Genomic DNA, 19,438 nt, shown 5'->3' on the forward strand with positions numbered 1-19,438 from the left:
GCTCGCTCGCCTCTCGGCCGACTGCAGTTTTTCCCTTCAGTTTCACTTCCTTCTCTTGGCCACTCCCCCTCAGAGCGTTGGGCGGGGACTATTGTCCGGAGAGAGGAAGGAAGAAGAAGAACCTCTCGGTCCACCACCAATGTACAAACAATGAACAGCCTCTTACATCCCCCGACACACATGTAACGTCCATTTACTGAACAACCTGGCTAAACATGCATTTAATGGGGGATCTGGGCTAATCCTATATTTAATAACACACTCAGGGCCATTTCCGCAACAATATTATTATGTAATGTGTCGATATATGAAAATGTAATGTGTCGATATACAACAATGTAAAGTGTCGATATATTATGTAATGTGTCGATATATTATGTAATGTGTGGATATATTATGTAATGTGTCGATATATTATGTAATGTGTCAATATATGAAAAGGTAATGTGTTGATATATGAACATGTAATGTGTCGATATATTACCATGTAATGTGTCGATATATTATCATGAAATGTGTCGATATATGAAAATGTAATGTGTTGATATATTATCATGCAATGTGTCGATGTGTTTTCATGGAATGTGTCGATATATGAAATGTAATGTGTTGATATATTATCATGTAATGTGTCGATATATTATCATGAAATGTGTCGATATATTATCAAGAAATGTGTCGATATATTATCAAGAAATGTGTCGATATATTATCATGTAATGTGTCGATATATTATGTAATGTGTTGATTTATGAAATGTAATGTGTCGATATATGAAAATGTAATGTGTTGATATATTATCATGTAATGTGTCGATGTGTTTTCATGGAATGTGTCGATATATGAAATGTAATGTGTTGATATATGAAAATGTAATGTGTCGATATATTATCATGAAATGTGTCGATATATTATCAAGAAATGTGTCGATATATTATCATGTAATGTGTCGATATATTATGTAATGTGTTGATATATGAAATGTAATGTGTTGATATATGAAAATGTAATGTGTCGATATATTATCATGAAATGTGTCGATATATTATCAAGAAATGTGTCGATATATTATCATGTAATGTGTCGATATATGAAATGTAATGTGTTGATATATGAAAATGTAATGTGTCGATATTTTTGTGGTTGACCAAATTCGCAAACCACCATTCAGGTCCCTTAGGTGAGATATCTCGGTAAGTATATGTGTAGTTAGGCCCAAACCCGTTGTCTAGAGGGAATAAATGTCATTCATGAGGGCTGCGACTCTTCAGGATAGCCGTTTTTCTTTTACTATCTTTATTTTGGACCAACCGCCATTATTACCACCACCAACCACGTCTCAACAGCCATCACAACAACCACCAACCACAACGCCGCTTCACCACAACCGCCACGACCTTTACCGTCACAACTCGCCACCATCGCATCACCGTCATCTCGCGCCACTTGTGGGCACCGATGCTGGACTCGTGTAGGGCGCGCACCGAGCAGCGTGTTCAAAAGCATCGCGGACTTACCGCAGAAAAACGGATCAAAAACGACTCACGCCCACTTTTGTTCCGTCCAATCGGTGAGCGAGGGGCGGTTTGGCCCCGCCTCCAAGGCGTTGGAGGGCGGTCGCTATATGCAAATTCATGGATCAAAAAGCATTCACGCCCACTTTTCCTCGGGCCAATGGGGAGCGAGGTGAAAGGTTGGAGGCAGAGGGTCAAAGATGAAAGAGCGAAGCCACGGGGCTTATAAAAACGACTGCGTTCGTCAGAAGAGGGCAGTTCGCAGGAGGAAGAGTTCGGAGTTGGAAGTGGAGAAGAGAAGCAGTTCGCAGTTGGCAGTTCGCAGTTGGGAGTTCGCGGAGTCGGAGTAAAGAGGACGGAGCTGTGGAGAGGCGGCGGCGGCGAAGGCGGACGAGGGGGTGCTCGCGTCGGATTCGGGGAACTGCGAAGGGAGAGGCCGGCGGCGCGACCGAGGTCGTGGTGGAGACGCTCGTCGCGGGACCCGAGATTTTGTGAAATCCTCCTTTCCCCGAGCATCAGCAACCCCCTCCTGTTTCCCCCCGCGCTGAGATAGTGCGACAAAAGGGGGCCCTCTTCCCACCCCCTACCAGACACTGTCCGCAAGGCCCGCGGAGTTGAGGCACCACCGCCGCTCCCCATCTCATCATCAGACGGGTAGGCCCGACACGGTCTCGGCCCCAGGCCCACCTACCCCCTCATCCTGGAGGGTGGTTCTCTTTTCTTTTGCTTTGGGAATGTGTGTTGTCGGCGCCGTCTGTGAAGTAAAATTGTATAAGTGTTGCCGAGTGCCCGGTAGTCGGATAGATCTGCATTGTTGCATTTGCTTTTTGTCTTCTTCTTTTACATGTGCTTTTGGTGGAATTGTATATGTGTGCTTTCCGTTCATCGCGAAATAAATGTGCTTATTGTTGAACTGTTTTCCCGCTTCGCTTCGTCATTTCTTTCATTGAATCCCCATCTTGCTTCACGTAAAGGGTTGGTCGTGGGCTAAGACGCCCGATAATTAATCGAACCGTCGAGGCCGACGAAGAACACCGCTCGGTTATCCCGATAGTACGGAACGGGTCGCTTAAGTGGCCCGTGTCCGAAGTCGACCTGCGGCGAGGTGCGATCGCCCGGTCTACCCTCCGTGTGGGTACTTAGGTAGGTCGAATTTGGCGAGCAACCCTATCCCACGCGGGGGGCGATTGGCACGATCGCGGTGAGACCGAAAGGTCCACCCGTGACTGGTTCCCGGCATTAGTCCGAGAGGGTCACGACTGGATTGTCCGTCCGGTGGGCGACGTGCCGCGATTCGAGTTACGTGGCCGTCAGCACGCCGGCGGGCGCGAATCTGCAACACTGGTGTCAGGTCGTGCGATATAAACTCATCGCCCTCCTCGCCCTCCTCGCAGCACTGGTAACGGAGAACGGGAAAACGGGCTGTCCTGTCTCCAATTAAATTCACGGGAATCGGTCCAGGGGGGAGAGGAGCGACCCCCGATTCCCTCCAAATTACGAGCGAGCTAAATTAACCCTTTGCGAGAAGCAAGATGGCGTCTCAAGGCGAGCGGGAGCCGGGGGTATTAGAAATGTATATGTGTAGTAATGTAGAATCCATGGCTCAGGATGAAATCCCCGTGCAGGAAATGTTGGTTGTACAGGAAAACGAACTCGCCCAACTGAACCCAGAGCCCGAAATAGGTGCGGCAGCGGCCGCGGTGTATGACACCTCCCCTCCCCCTCTCCACCAAAACCTCCCGATTCTTGCCGAAACGGCTCAGCTGAGTGCATCCGACATGGCCCAGCTATACGCCATGCTGGCGGCAATGAACAAGCAAATGGAAACGAATGCGCATGAAATTATAAACGAAATAAAGAGCATGAACGAAAAGATCGATGCGAATACACAGCAAATGAAGGAAGAAACGAAAAAGCTACGGGGTGAGACGCAGAACATGGGCCGATGCCTGCAGGCGGGCATGAAGGCCGTGACCAGGGAGATAAAAATGGCGACTCCACGTGTAGGAACGAACGAGCTGAGAGGGGGTGCAACGGCTGACAGGCCCGCGGTGGAGGCGGGTGAAAAAATAATTCGGGGGACGTGTTGGGCGAGGGTCGTGACGATGACCGAAAGGGAAAAATTAAATGGGGAGACCAAAACGTGTGAGACGAGACACGAGGTGACGACAAAGGAAATAATAATAGTTGAGACAAGGGAGGTAAAGAGTGAAGAGGTGACTGAGTTGGCAGAGACACGGGAGATGGGAACGATAGAGGGAAGACTGCACGATGAAGACGGGGTAAGTGACGCACACACACACACGGAGGTAGTGGAGGATAATGAGGGAGAGCTGGTGGACTGGGTGGAGACCCAGTGCGAGCAGCGGGATAGCCTCCTCCAGGAACGAGGGGAGGGAGTATGCCCCCTTGAGGCGAGTCACGACCAGGTGAGTTCGGTCGTGCTTCGCGAGGTTGAGGGGACGAGTGCTGTGAACAGGTGCACGGAGAGCTTGGGGGGTATAGAGGCCCCGGAGACCCTTGTGGGGACACGAATCCCCAGTGTGGTTGTCCCTGTGTGTGTGGTGCAAGACGTGAGTGCGTCCCCGTGTGTGGAGGCGACCCCGTGTGTGAGTGGTGTGGTGGCGATGGTGCCGGAGTACGTGCTTCCCAGCACGCCGTGTGTGGATGAGGCACCGCGGTTGAGTGCCCCCGCGTGTGTGAGTGAGGCACCGTGTGTGAGTGAGGCCGTGTGTGTGGATGAAACGGCCAGTGTGAGTGAAGCACCACGGGTGAGTGCCCCCGCGTGTGTGAGTGAGGCACGGCGGGTGAGTGCCCCCGCGCGAGTGAATGGAGCACCACGTGTGAGTGGTATGGGTTATGCAAGGGAGACCGTGTGTGTGAGAGAGCGGTATGTGAGGGAGATGTCGGTTGGCATGCGGGAGCACGCAGCCGCGTCTCCCGGTGTGAATGTAATGGTGTGGAGTGTGAGCGTCGTAACACGCAGGTGTGCGTGTGTGGAATGGCGACGATGGAGACATGTGAAGAAAGAAAGCCGGGTAGCGGCTGTAGTTGTTTCGGGGACCGTGCCGGGTTCACCCAGCAGTGAGCACGAGGTCCGTGCTGTGCAACACACGAGACCACCACGTGCTCGCTTGCGAGAATGAAGCCCCGGTCCGGAAACGCACGCGGTGGATTTGCCGATCCCGCGGACGGACAAAGTTTAGGCAGGATTATGGATTTGGACCGGACGGGTTCTCCACGCGATCGTGTGTGTTAAGCTCCAACGGGCAAAGCACATGTGTTCGCGTGGGAAACCCCTCAAGACGTGGGGCTTGTGTTTTTTTTATGCGCACGGTGACGCCATGGCTGCACGTGGGGTTGGAATCCGGCAGGAGGGGTATCCCTGCCGGATGGTACCGTCCAAGGAGGGACGAGGAACACGTGCAGCTGCATGACGTCACGGGCAGATGCAAAGTGCGCGAGTTGCCGCGCTGGTGCTGCGCATGAAAAAAAAAAAAAAACAAGCCTCACTTTCGGGTGCATAGGATTCCTGGGCAAGGGGTGGAAGACCCCCTTGGCCTGGGCACAGGATGGAAACTAGTTAGGGGGAAGGGTTAGTTTAGCTAGACCGACTTCATGGGGCAGGGGTAAGTCCTCATGGAGTCCGTGGAATGGATTAGGTAGAGGGATTTTAGTGAGCTTTAGGTTGGGAAATAAAATGAATTATTTGGAGACAGTGACAGACTTGTGGATGTGTAGCGGGGACGTAGCTTAGCTACGTAGTGTTAAAAGGAACGTGCTACTAGTTTAAGGGACGACGTGGGAGCACGAGTTAGTTAGGGGATGTAGTTAGAAGGATAGCAGAGTTCAGCGGTGTGTGTGTTGAAGAGTTGTGAGGTGAGTACATGATGAGTGAGTGAGGCCAGCGGGTCTGTGTGAATGGAGCGAATGGGGAATGCATGGTGCGATGAGTGATTGGGGGGAGGAGTGACTCCCGCCCAAGGGACCCCGGGGTCAGTATAAAGTGAGTTAGGGGGTTAGTTAAATTGAAAAATGGAAGTCGTTTTGTTGTTGGTGGGAAAGTAGGCTCGAAACCCGTTTGGAGGGGTGCAGGAGCCCTGTTGACGGGCTTGGGAGCGTGGCTGCGAAAGGTGAGTATCGCTGAGTGGGTACCCCGGGCACCAGGCTAGTCGGCCGTGGTAGGCCAAGGGCCCATGGGGGGCCGGGATAGCGTAGTGGGCACGGGTGCGCCTGCTTGGTGCGGGGGCCCGGGGCGCCATTAGCCGCGTGGGCAGTGTTGTGGGCATGGGTGACCCTCGGAAAGGGGCCCGGGAAGCCAGCCTGCCACGTGTGCGTTTCAGGGGAGGTGCCATGGGGGGGCACTCCCCGGTGTTTAGGGAGCTGGGAGGCTCGGAGGCAGTGTAGTGCCCGGGGGTGCCATAGCGGGAGATTCGGCAGAGGGTCGTGCCTGCCAAAGGGGGCCACGTGTCCCAGCCATGAGACCGTGTGAGGGCACGGAGAGAAAATTGGGGGGGCGAGGCCCGAAATTGTGAGGACACCAACACAGGCGACGGGAATCTGGGTTGTTAGAACCAATAGTTTAAGCGAGAGGCGCTTGTTGAAAGCCCCGGGGTAGTTTTACAGTTAAATGGTTAGGGTAGATTAGGAGATGTACCCCTCCGCACCATCCATCCCCTCGCTGTCGTTGTGGGCCGCTGGACCCACTTGGTGTTAAGATCGCCGAACTCTGGGAAGGCCATTCTGAGGCTTCGTTGGGCCTCGACACAGGACGCTAGCTCTCCCTTATTCCCCTCCGGGAAGGGAACGTAGGGGTTGGGAGTAGGCTAGGTGACAGGATAGGTTAGCCGAACAAGGACAGTAAAGGGGGTTAGGGGACGATTTATAGTGGGGAAGTAAAAAAAAAAAACAAAATAAAAAAAAAACAAAAAAAAAACATAAGTTGGGGCTAAATTGGGGTTTGACAAATTAAGGGAGTGGGTATGTACAGTGACAGGCAAAGGCGATAGGTGGGAGGGAGACAGGTAGGTAGGTCCGAGCCCGCCTTCCAAGTGGCCAGCACCACCGCACTCCCTCCACCAACCTCCACTGAACGGCAAAGGCTGGCCAGCTTCATCTGCTGGCTGCGTTGCTGCAAGGCAAAGGCCGGCCCACTTCATCGGCAGCTGTTGTTTTGCTGCAAGGCCTGTGCCGGCTGGATCGTCTGCAGCTGCTGTGCTGCAAGGCCTGTGCCGGCCGGATCGTCTGCAGCTGTTTTCTTCAAGGCCTGTGCCGGCCAGTTCATCTGCCGGCTGTGTTTGCCTGCAACGGCCTTCTTCTGCAGGCTGTGGTTGCCTGCTCACCTTTGCCATGCCATGCCCACTGCCCCTGTTCACCAGCCCCCGTTCAATTTTTGCTTTGCCCCCCCTGTTCATTTCCATGTGCGCCAGGATCCGCAAGGCAACAGTTTGCAAGCTGCGAGAACTGCCCTGTTGGCAGCTACAACACGGGCCTGCAGTGGCGGCCCGTGCACCGTGTTTGTGTTCATCCATCCATTCGTTGTGTTCATTGCGTGTGCCACTTGAGTTGGCACGGAGACTGTGTTTGTGCAGCCCATGCACCGTTGTGGTTCACTGCGTTCAGTTCAAAAAGGAAGGCCTTGGACTGCGTGTGAGCAGCCAGCCACGTTCCCTGTCACCTGCATTGTTTTGAGCCAGAGACTGCATGCGAGCAGCCTGGCTCCCTGCTAACTGCTTTCTTTTTGCAGAGTTCATTGATCCTGGGCCATGGTTTAGTGTAAAATTTGTAAGTTAAGGTTAAGATGTACTGTACATATGAGTGCGCCCCCGGCATGTTTGTCTTAGCGCCGGCAATTTTATTTAAGTCGTCCGTGTGAGTGAGTTTGTTTAGGTAGTTACTCAGCCCTCAGGTTATTTATTTTGGGGACACGAATACCATGAATCTCGCACTCAGGGATCCGTAGGTAAAATGTACTAGGGGAAAACTACACATGATGGCACACGAAAATTTGACGACTCGGGACGAGTCTGTAAAAAGGGGAGGGGGTAGTGTTGTGGTTGACCAAATTCGCAAACCACCATTCAGGTCCCTTAGGTGAGATATCTCGGTAAGTATATGTGTAGTTAGGCCCAAACCCGTTGTCTAGAGGGAATAAATGTCATTCATGAGGGCTGCGACTCTTCAGGATAGCCGTTTTTCTTTTACTATCTTTATTTTGGACCAACCGCCATTATTACCACCACCAACCACGTCTCAACAGCCATCACAACAACCACCAACCACAACGCCGCTTCACCACAACCGCCACGACCTTTACCGTCACAACTCGCCACCATCGCATCACCGTCATCTCGCGCCACTCGTGGGCACCGATGCTGGACTCGTGCGGGGCGCGCACCGAGCAGCGTGTTCAAAAGCATCGCGGACTTACCGCAGAAAAACGGATCAAAAACGACTCACGCCCACTTTTGTTCCGTCCAATCGGTGAGCGAGGGGCGGTTTGGCCCCGCCTCCAGGGCGTTGGAGGGCGGTCGCTATATGCAAATTCATGGATCAAAAAGCATTCACGCCCACTTTTCCTCGGGCCAATGGGGAGCGAGGTGAAAGGTCGGAGGCAGAGGGTCAAAGATGAAAGAGCGAAGCCACGGGGCTTATAAAAACGAATGCGTTCGTCAGAAGAGGGCAGTTCGCAGGAGGAAGAGTTCGGAGTTGGAAGTGGAGAAGAGAAGCAGTTCGCAGTTGGCAGTTCGCAGTTGTGAGTTCGCGGAGTCGGAGTAAAGAGGACGGAGCTGTGGAGAGGCGGCGGCGGCGAAGGCGGACGAGGGGGTGCTCGCGTCGGATTCGGGGAACTGCGAAGGGAGAGGCCGGCGGCGCGACCGAGGTCGTGGTGGAGACGCTCGTCGCGGGACCCGAGATTTTGTGAAATCCTCCTTTCCCCGAGCATCAGCAACCCCCTCCTGTTTCCCCCGTGCTGAGATAGTGCGACAAAAGGGGGCCCCCTTCCCACCCCCTACCAGACACTGTCCGCGAGGCCCGCGGAGTTGAGGCACCACCGCCGCTCCGCGTCTCATCATCAGACGGGTAGGCCCGACACGGTCTCGGCCCCAGGCCCGCCAACCCCCTCATCCTGGAGGGTGGTTCTCTTTTCTTTTGCTTTGGGAATGTGTGTTGTCGGCGCCGTCTGTGAAGTAAAATTGTATAAGTGTTGCCGAGTGCCCGGTAGTCGGATAGATCTGCATTGTTGCATTTGCTTTTTGTCTTCTTCTTTTACATGTGCTTTTGGTGGAATTGTATATGTGTGCTTTCCGTTCATCGCAAAATAAATGTGCTTATTGTTGAACTGTTTTCCCGCTTCGCTTCGTCATTTCTTTCAGTGAATCCCCATCTTGCTTCACGTAAAGGGTTGGTCGTGGGCTAAGACGCCCGATAATTAATCGAACCGTCGAGGCCGACGAATAACACCGCTCGGTTATCCCGATAGTACGGAACGGGTCGCTTAAGTGGCCCATGTCCGAAGTCGACCTGCGGCGAGGTGCGATCGCCCGGTCTACCCTCCGTGTGGGTACTTAGGTAGGTCGAATTTGGCGAGCAACCCTATGCCACGCGGGGGCCGATTGGCACGATCGCGGTGAGACCGAAAGGTCCACCCGTGACTGGTTCCCGGCGTTAGTCCGAGAGGGTCACGACTGGATTGTCCGTCCGGTGGGCGACGTGCCGCGATTCGAGTTACGTGGCCGTCAGCATGCCGGCGTGTGCGAATCTGCAACAATATATTATCATGAAATATGTCGATATATTATCATGAAATGTGTCGATATATTATTATGTAATGTGTCGATATATTATAATGTAATTTGTCGACATATAATGTAAGATGTCGATATATTACAATGTAATGTGTCAATATATAACAATGTAATGTGTCGATATATTATTATGTAATGTGTCGATATATAAAAATGTAATGTGTCGATATACAACAATGTAATGTGTCGATATATTATGTGATGTATCAATATATTATGTAATGTGTGGATATATTATGTAATGTGTGGATATATTATGTAATGTGTCAATATATTATTGGGTAGTCAATCTTGTCTACCCTTATCAGTATTTCTGTCGATATGTTTGTCTGTCTGCCTGTCTGTATGTATGTCTATTCGGTCCAGTGCTCCGTTAATACAATGGCGATTTCGATGAAACTTGGTTGGTAGGTTCATACCATGACCTAGTTGTGTGCAAATGAGAACCGTTGCTATGGACCCATCCGTTACGTGGCAACGGACCTTTGAAATTTTGAAAAAAAATCTCAAAAATTAATTTTTTAGAAAATCAAAAATCGGGCCACGAACGACTGTGGGCAGTACATTCAGCCATATTGTCAAAAATTTCCAGCCGGATCTTATGAAAACTGTCAGAGAAGATAGACTTTGAATGAATCCTGGTCGAAAACAATAACAAAACGAAGTTCGTTATATCTCAGAGACTATGAGTCAGATATACATGAAACTGGTATGGTAGGTTCATGGTATATCCTAGTTATGTGTGAGAAAGAACCGTTGCTATGGACGCTTTTGTTGTCTAGTAATGGCTGAAAAACGACTAAATTTGACTTGATCGACTACCCATGTCCGCCTACCGGCTTGTTATGTAATGTGTCGATACATTATCATGAAATGTGTCGATATATAAAAATGTAATGTGTCGATATATTATCATGAAATGTGTCGATATATTATCATGAAATGTGTCGATATATTATCATGTAATGTGTCGATATATTATGTAATGTGTCGATATATGAAATGTAATATGTTGATATATGAAAATGTAATGTGTCAATATATTATCATGAAATGTGTCGATAAATTATCATGAAATGTGTCGATATATTATCATGTAATGTGTCGATGTAGTATCATGTAATGTGTCGATGTAGTATCATGTAATGTGTCGATGTAGTATCATGTAATGTGTGGATATATTATTATATAATGTGTGGATATGTTATCATATAATGTGTGGATATATTGTCGCGGGGCCGGGTATCGGTGGCGAGCACGACCGCGAGGGGGAGCAGTAGAGTCGGCTCCACCGAACACACCATAATTTAGGTCGTGACCCTCGGATAAGTCCAAAAGGCACGGGCCCCTTACAGGATCATGAATCGCCAATAATTCGACCGCGTGGGGTAGGGTTAATTGCCAAACTTCAATATACCAAAGTCCCCACGCGGCAAAGCTACTGGGAAATTCACACCCACAGCAGGCCTCGAGCAGGACAAGCCGTTACCGTGCTCGAACTGTGTGTAACCCGAGCGGATGGTTACCGAGGCCTGTCGGTCTAAATGAACAATTACGGCAACAACGGCCTTCCTAATCCCCAATACGCACCGTGACAAACCAATGGCAGAAATGACAAAGAACGAGCTGGTACATTTGAGAAGAGGGGAATTTATTAACAATAATCGGGGGACGAGAGGAGCACGTATGGGCAGAGTTATCCGAATAAAGAAGGGTATCAAATATGCAAGCAATTCCTTAAACAATTCTACTTAGAGACAGAGCCCACGGACACACACGCACACACAAATACCCAGAAAGACATGGACCTTGAAGTCTTTATTGCCCCTTCAGCTCGGAGGGAAGACGAGCTGAGGGAAGAGAACGTGCTGGCCACCTGGCCGCGTTCGCCCGGCTGGACGACCACACTTTCCCGGAGCACCAGTCACCAAAATAACGAACCAGGGCAGCCGAACCCAGAGGAGGCGAGACGAGGTGATCTCCCGTGATGAGATGGTCGACCGCTTGTTGTAATGCGCCAGACGAGACGCCTCGGGTGCGCGGGATGCAGTCAGCCGCAGACCCAGACAGAAGCAACGCTCGAGCAGATGGGACCCACTCATTAATCCTTTTTCCATCGCTTTTTAAGGCACGGTCCGCTCCCCCGTCGCCTGCTCTTATTGGGTGGACGGCGTGTCGCGGCTCCGCCTTCTTGAAAAGGACCGACCCGGCTCTGGTCCGCGCGTCGCCCATTGGGCAGAAAATGACGCATACCCTTATTTTGTGCGCAGCCAGAGCGAAGCGCTCCGTGACCATATTTGGTGCGAAATCCACACCGCCTGGGGCATGGAATCCCGCCCACGCACACATGCCGGCGAGCGCGCGAAGAGCATAGAAAATGCCACGAGCAGAGGGTTGTTGTTGTCGTTGTTGTTGGTGATGTAAAAATCCTATCGATAAAATAGCTTCGTAGCACACGTACACTTAATTCCCATTAGACAAGGGACGGGACCCGAACTAGAAACATACACTTACCGATACAACTGTTCTATAGGACCTGGCTGTTGAGTGCGATGGGTTCCAGATTCGTAACAATATTATCATGGAATGTGTCAATATATTATCATGTTATGTGTTGATATTGTTACAGTGCCGGTGCGTCGGCCGCGAACCGACCGCTCTGACGGAGCCGCAAGCCGAGTCGGCCTGACCGATCGCCGGAATATAGACCGCCGCCCGGATAACTCAGAGGCCGACGGATCCTTGTGCAAGAACCGAAATATGCCAATGGGCAGACCACGTGGGGTAGGGTCCATTGCCAATCTTCAATTTACCTCAATACCCACGTGATCCAACGACCGGGGTATTCCACCCTCGACGGAACTCATACGGAACAAGCCGCTTAAGTGAGCCTGTCCCGTGCGCGATTCCGAGCGGCTTAATCACCGAGAACCGTCGGTCCGAATGTCCGCCTTTTACGGCAAACCAACGGCTTTCTAACTCCCAACACACGAAATGCTCAGTCAATGAAAGAATCGACGCGAGGAGCTGAAAACATTTAACAATTGGGGTATTTATTAATAATAATGGGGAACTAGGGAAGCACATAAGAGCAGAACTATACTGACTATACGAAATGCAATGCAATCATTTATAGCACACAAAGCACTTAACAGTTTCCTACTTATGAGACAGGCCCACGGACACACGCACACACACCCACCCAAGCAATAGCGGCTGATGCCTTTAATAACTGACTCCAGCTCGGAGGACAGATGAGCTGAAACCCAGAACCTATCTCGAACCTCTCCACCTCGTGTGGTCTTCAAGCTGTTCGGACCCGGGCTCCAGCGAGAGCGAGCTGGATCCAATCGCCGTGAGCCGCGATCCTTCCCGAGCTCCAGCGAATCCTCTCGCGCTTCCGAACACGTGCTGGTGAGACGAGGCGCCGATCCTTCCCGTCTATGCGTCGCTATCTCGAAGAACCACCTACAAGATGAGGCCGATGAGTCGTACCAAGCCGGGAACCAAGCGGAGAACAAAGAGCTCCATGAACCAAGAAGAGCCAGCCAAGCAACCAGCTCAACTCTCTTCCGATTAACAAAGCCTCTCTCAACACGAACCAAGAACTCCGAGCTGAGCAACCAGCTCAATCTCTTCTGATGAACAAAGCCTCTCTCTTTGACGAACCAAGCCAGAGCCCAAAGGCCTGCTTAAAGCCAAGCCGAAGCAAAAAGCAGAAAGCCTTCAAAAAGCCTCCTCCCTAACCCAAGCCAAGCAGAACCCGAAGGCCTACTGAAAGCCAGCCCGAACAAAGCAGAGTATCCCTTTTTTATTCCTATCCGCCCCCTCCCCCGCTCCCGGCGTGACTCATGCCCTCGTGCCCCATCCCCCGCTCAACCACGGGTGGGAGGGAGTTGTTGACGTCATGAATCACGGGACGGGAGGGCTCTTCTTTCTCTTCGCAGAAGAGGAGGAGGGCGTCTCCATTGTGTTATGATCGCTCACTAACTATTAAATTGAATCGCGCAGCGCACTTAATCGATTTTTGCCTATTAAACAATGGAAGGTGAACTATCTCGGGAACAAGCACTTATCGGCATAAATGACTAAAGGAACCTGAATGATGTGTGCAATCGAATTCCCAAATTCGGAACAATATATTATCATGTAATGTGTCGATGTATTATCATGTAATGTGTCGATGTATTCTCATGTAATGTGTCGATGTATTATCATGTAATGTGTCGATGTATTATCATGTAATGTGTCGATGTATTATCATGTAATGTGTCGATGTATTATCATGTAATGTGTAGATATATTATCATGTAATGTGTGGATATCTTATCATGTAATGTGTTGATATAATCATGTAATGTGTTGATATATAATCATGTAATGTGTGGATATATTATCACGTAATGTGTGGATATATTATCATGTAATGTGTGGATATATTATCATGTAATGTGTCGATATATTACATTGTCTGCCATTTTAACCATTTTACCAAACAGATCCTGGTGGTGCAGCCGCTTCCGTAAATATTGGACAAGCAGATGAGCATGGCTGAAAATGTTGAAGGGGGAAGGCCATGCCGATTTGCTGATGTACTCGTGAACCAGCTCATATCTCTGATACTTCCACACCTTATCATTGTTGTCATGCACCGTCTGAAAGGTGAAGCTATGCAAAAACAAACAATGTGAGGAAATTCTTCTGAATGAACATCATGGTTCACGGTCACCCCGATGTTTGAAGTTTGACATGATGATGAGCTGATAATTCATGTTTGATGATGAGGAAATGAGCAATGATGGTATTCAAAATCCAGCCACATGTACATTATAGTTTGGGTCTGAGATACACAAAGAATTTAGATGCAGACGGAGGGCATTCGACCCATCGGCCCTGTGCCACACCAACACCAGACAAATCTATTACAAAAGAAAAATGCATAATGTTTTTTATGTATTTTTTTTGGGGGGGGTGAGGGGGGAGGGGGGAGGTTGGGGGGGCGAAGCAAGATATTGGGTGAGAAGCACACAACACCCCCTGACGAGACCCCCATGGACAACACTCCACACAGATGCACACGATCACACATCCATGCTCAAGCTACCGAAAAGGCCTGCCAACATCCCTGTGCCCCTCTATCTACAATACTTCCAGGGACCTATCTAATTCCAAATTTTTTTTTTTTGTATACCTTGTCGAGGCTCGTATGAGAGCTAACACACAACTCACAGCAAGGGGGCATGAGACAAGAGGGGCAGGAGTGGAAGGGACAAAACAGTGGGGAACAGACACATGAGGTGAACTGTGGAAGGGAGAGGGATGGGGATGGGACGGGGAACATGGCGAAGAGAAGATGGACATTACAGGGACTTTCAGGAAGGAAAGCAGGGGAATTGAAGGAAGTGGGCTTGGGTGGATTATCGGGGGTAGAAAAGATCGAGGATTTGGATGGGGGAAGATAAGAGGTGGTGGTAAACAGCTGTTTTGAAAGCCTGGAGGGAATAATGGGAAAGAATAGAGTGAGGAAGTTTATTCCAAAGGCAGGAAAAAAGAGGAATGAAAGAGTGAAGATGAGCAGTGATTCGTGATTTTGGTAGTTTTACCAGAAGGGGGTTGTTGGCGGACCTTGAGCGCCCTGTGGAAATGTGGTGGGGACAAATCACAGAGAGAGCAGGGGGGCAAGGCTGGGGAGGAGTCGGTATAAGACAGAAAGACCACCGACCAACCTGCGGTGATTGAGTGAGAGGCCCAAAAACGGCTTCATTGCGGGAGATGCCGATGATCTTAAATGCCCTGGTTTCGACAGCGTGAAGCCGAGAAAGGTGGGAGGCAGGAGCACCAGCCCAGTGGGAGAGCAGTACTCCATCAGGCTATGGACAAAAGCTTTGTAAGTGGTCAGGAGCTCAAGAGGGCCGAGGAAGGACTTTGCACGATGGAGGATTCCCAGTCAGCGACTGGCTTTTGAGGCGAGGTTGGAAATGTGACTTTCCCAGGAAAGGTCATGGCAGATAGTGAGACCCAGAAGCTTGAAAGAAAAGACTTGTTCCAGAGGATTGTTGAGAAAGTGGATGGGGGGGTTTTCTAAACGGTACTTTCGAAGAGACATAGTGAGAGTGTGAGATTTGTCTGGATTGAAAGACATGTTCCACGTGTTGGACCAGTTTGTGATTTTATCCAGATCTGCAGTGAGCGAAGAAGCTGCTGCTTGCCGGTCTGAGGGATGACAGATGGTACGGCAGAGGGTGGAGTCGTCGGCAAAGAGAAATAGAGGATTTTCCAGAGAGTCGGAGAGATCATTGATGAAAACCAGAAAAAGAAACAGGGCCCAGAACGCTACCTTGAGGAACTCCAGCCTGCACAGGAAGAGGGGATGAAAGAACTCCATTAGGGCCACACGTTGACTGCGACAGGAGAGGAAGTCTGCGAGCCATGAGTGGAGATGGCCTTGAATACCATGGGAAGAGAGTTTGGTGAGTAGTGCAGTGTGCCAGACTGTGTCAAAAGCTCGTGATATGTCCAGGGATACGGCTCGGATTTCCTGTCTGGCATTGAGGACCTCCATCCATTGATGGGAGAGCAGAAGCAGCATATGCAGGGTAGAGTGACCTGGTCTGAACCCAAATTGATGATTGGAAATCAAGCTATTGGAGAAGAGGAAGGATTTCATGTCTGAAGCGATGATGGATTCCATAACCTTGCAGATGATTGGGAGAAGGCTGATTGGTCTGTAGTTACAGGGATCTGTTTTGTAGGTGCTATTTTTATACGACTGGCAGCGCTACGTCGGCTAAATCACTCGGCGATAGGAATTTTTCAGCTACATTTTTTTTCTTTTTTTTTTTCAGAGCTGTCAGATCAGTTGTATATGCAATCCGTCGTTGCCCGGAACGTTGTTAAGCGGCGCATGACTGTGTGTATGTATGTATATATATATATATATATATATATATATATATATATATATATATATATACAAACATATACAAATATATATATATATATATATATATATATATATATATATATATATTTAAACTTATCCACTGTTTCTACTGCCACTACCTTTCCAGGGAGACCATTCCATGCATTAACTACTCTCTGAATGAAAGACCCTTGCTTTATTAATGTCTTAACTCTAACCACCTTCTTTCTTATGTATAAAGCCCTGTCTCATTCAATCACTTATAATCATAGCTAAGTCTAGCTCAGTTCAGTATCAATCTAGCAGCATTGCACTGAACCCTCGATGGCAGCTATGTCCTTTCTAAGTTGTGGTGACCAAAACTGCACACAATATCCCAGATGGGACCTCACTAAATTCATACACAGTGTTAAAACTACCCATTTTGATTTATAATTGATCCAACTATGAATAAAAGCAAAAACCCAGTTACTTTTACCTCTTGCTGCCTGGAATTGTGCTGTCTGCTTACCTCCATTATCTATTACCACCCCCAGATCCTTCGCGCATGTCACATGCTCCAAAATTACTCCTTGCATCATGTAATCTCTATTTTCATGATTCTTTCCCATCCTGAACACCTTAAATTACATCTGCCAATCTTTTGCCCAATCTATTCAAGTATCAATACTTTTTCGGAATCTGATCACGACCCCCTCTGCAATCGGACCTTACCTTCAAGCTTTGTGTCATCGACAAATTTGGAAGTCCTACTCTTCACCCCACAATCCAAATCATTGATGTAAATTATGAATAATAATGGTCCTGGTGCTGATCCTTGAGGTACCCCACCACTTACATCCTCCCAATCACAGCCACTCTTTGCTTTCTCTCATTAATCCAGTTGTCGACATGACCAGCCACTCGACAAACCCTCACCTTGGTTAACAACCTCCAATATGGTACCTTATCAAATGCCTTCTTAAAGTCGAGATATACTACGTCCACTGCATTTCCCTCATCCACCCAATTAGACACTGCTTCAAAGAACTCTAAAATATTTGTCAGAGAGGAACCACCTTTGGTAAACCCATGCTGACTTCCTTTAATAAGTTTGTATTTATTTAAATGGTTCCTCATCTTGTCCTGAATTAATGTCTCCAACACCTTTCCCACAACTGGTCAAACTAACAAGTCTATAGTTCCCCAATTCTTCTCTGGATCCTTTCTTAAATAATGGTGTTACATTTGCGACTCTCCAATCCTCCGATACCTGTCCTGACTCCAGTGAATTATTGAAAATATCCATTAAAATGTCGCTTACCTGCTCAGCCACCTCCATCAATACTCTCGGGTACATACTATCTGGACCCGGAGCATTATCTACTCTTAGATTATCGAGCTGTTCCTTTACTGCCTCCACTCCAACCTGGATCTTCTGTAAAAGCCCTTCCTCACCTCCTTGAGAGATACTCTCAGCTATTGGCAATTCTCCTGACAGCTCTTGTGTAAAAGTTGAAGAGGAATACCTGTTTAATAAGCCTGCCATCTCAATTTCATCACCAACCACTCTCCCGGTGCTGTTCCTCAATGTGCCCACACTCATCCGATCCTGTTCTTTTCCCCTGATATACTAAAAGAAAGCCTTGTTGTTATGTTTAATATTCCTTGCCATGTCCTTCTCATACTCTCTTTTGGCTTGCCGAGATATTTTCTTAACTTGCCTCTGAATACTCTGACAGTGATATAAATATCACTCCAGTCCTGTTCTTTTAAACCGAATAAATTCCTTTTGCTTCTCCTTAATCACATTCCTTATCTCACTGCTCAACCACCCTGGCCTGTTCTGCTTCGAGTTTTACACCTTATTGGAATGTACTTACTCTGCACTCTACACATTTACTCCTTGAAGGTTTTCCATTTTTCTGATGCTGATTGTCCTATTGTTAGCTCATATATGTATATATATATATATATATATATATACATATATATATATATATATATATATATATATATATATATATATATATATATATATATATATATATATATATATATATATTGTTGTGGTTACCAAATTCGCAAACCACCATTCAGGTCCCTTAGGTGAGGTATCTCGGTAAGTACATGTGTAGTTAGGCCCAAACCCGTTGTCTAGTGGGAATACATGTCATTTATGCGTGCTGCGACTCTTCAGGATAGCCGTTTTTCTTTTACTATCTTTATTTTGGACCAACCGCCATGATTACCACCACAATCACAACATCAACCAACAACCACAACCACCGCTTCACCACAACCGCCACGACCTTCACGTCACACCTCGCAACCGTAGCATCGCCACCGTTCTTGCCCCGCTGTGGGTACCGGTGTTGGACTCGTGCAGGGCGCGCGTCGAACAGCGTGTACAAAATCACGGATTTTGTGCTTCAAAAACGGATCAAAAACGACACACGCCCACTTTTTGCCGTCCAATCGGTGAGCGAGGGGCGATTTGGCCCCGCCTCCAGGACGATCGATATATGCAAATTTGTGGATCAAAAAGCCTTCACGCCCACTTTTTCTCGGGCCAATGGGGAGCGAGGTGAAAGGTCAAAGGGAGGGGGTCAAAGGCGAAGCTACGGCGGGGATAAAAGGACCGTGTTCGTCAGTCAGAAAAAGAGTCGGAGAGTCCAGAGGCGGAGAGTAGGAGAGGAGGAGAGTCGGAAACAGAAAGTCAAGACTTCGCGGGCGGTGGAGCTGCTCGTCGTGTGCGTTGGAGTCGGAAAGTCCAGAGGCGGAGAGTAGGAGGTCGGGAGGCGGAGAGTAGGAGAGTCGGAGAGTCCAGAGGCGGAGAGTAGGAGAGTAGGAGAGTAGGAGAGTAGGAGAGTAGGAGAGTTAGGGGAGTCGAGAGGCGGAGAGTAGGAGAGTAGGAGAGTCGGAAACAGAGAGTCAAGACTTCGCGGGCGGTGGAAGGAGCTGGTCGTCGTGTGCGTTGGAGTCGGAACGGAGGGGACGGAGCTGGGGAGAGGCGGCGAGGGCGGACGAGGGGGTGCTCGCGTCGTGCAGGGAGCTGCACCCCTGGGAGGCCGACAGCGCGACCTGGCCGAGGTGGAGACGCTCGTCGCGGGATAATAAAAATCCTCTATACCCCGAGCATCAGCAACCCCCTCCTGTTTCCCCCCGCGCTGAGATAGTGCGACCAAGGGGGCCCCTTTCCCACCCCCTACCAGACA

General features: G+C 49.1%; 1 protein-coding gene across 7 annotated transcripts in view; it reads right to left on the reverse strand.

The window, feature by feature from the left end:
* The window catches only part of LOC147010333 (transient receptor potential cation channel subfamily M member 2-like), a 190,132-nt gene that overhangs the window by 14,403 nt on the left and 156,291 nt on the right, over window positions 1-19,438 (reverse strand). For 5 of the 7 annotated variants that reach the window (XM_085858976.1, XM_085858981.1, XM_085858978.1 and 2 more), the window contains one exon: window positions 13,812-13,987. The exons of the other annotated variants lie outside the window; for them this stretch is intronic. In XM_085858976.1, coding sequence (XP_085715102.1) covers window positions 13,812-13,987 — 176 coding nt within the window. The remainder of the gene's footprint in view (window positions 1-13,811; window positions 13,988-19,438) is intronic. 7 annotated transcript variants of the gene reach the window in all.

Source organism: Eptatretus burgeri, chromosome 16 (assembly GCF_056783735.1).
Source record: "Eptatretus burgeri isolate ZD-2024b chromosome 16, Ebu_testis_v1, whole genome shotgun sequence".
NCBI classification, from domain to species: domain Eukaryota; kingdom Metazoa; phylum Chordata; class Myxini; order Myxiniformes; family Myxinidae; genus Eptatretus; species Eptatretus burgeri.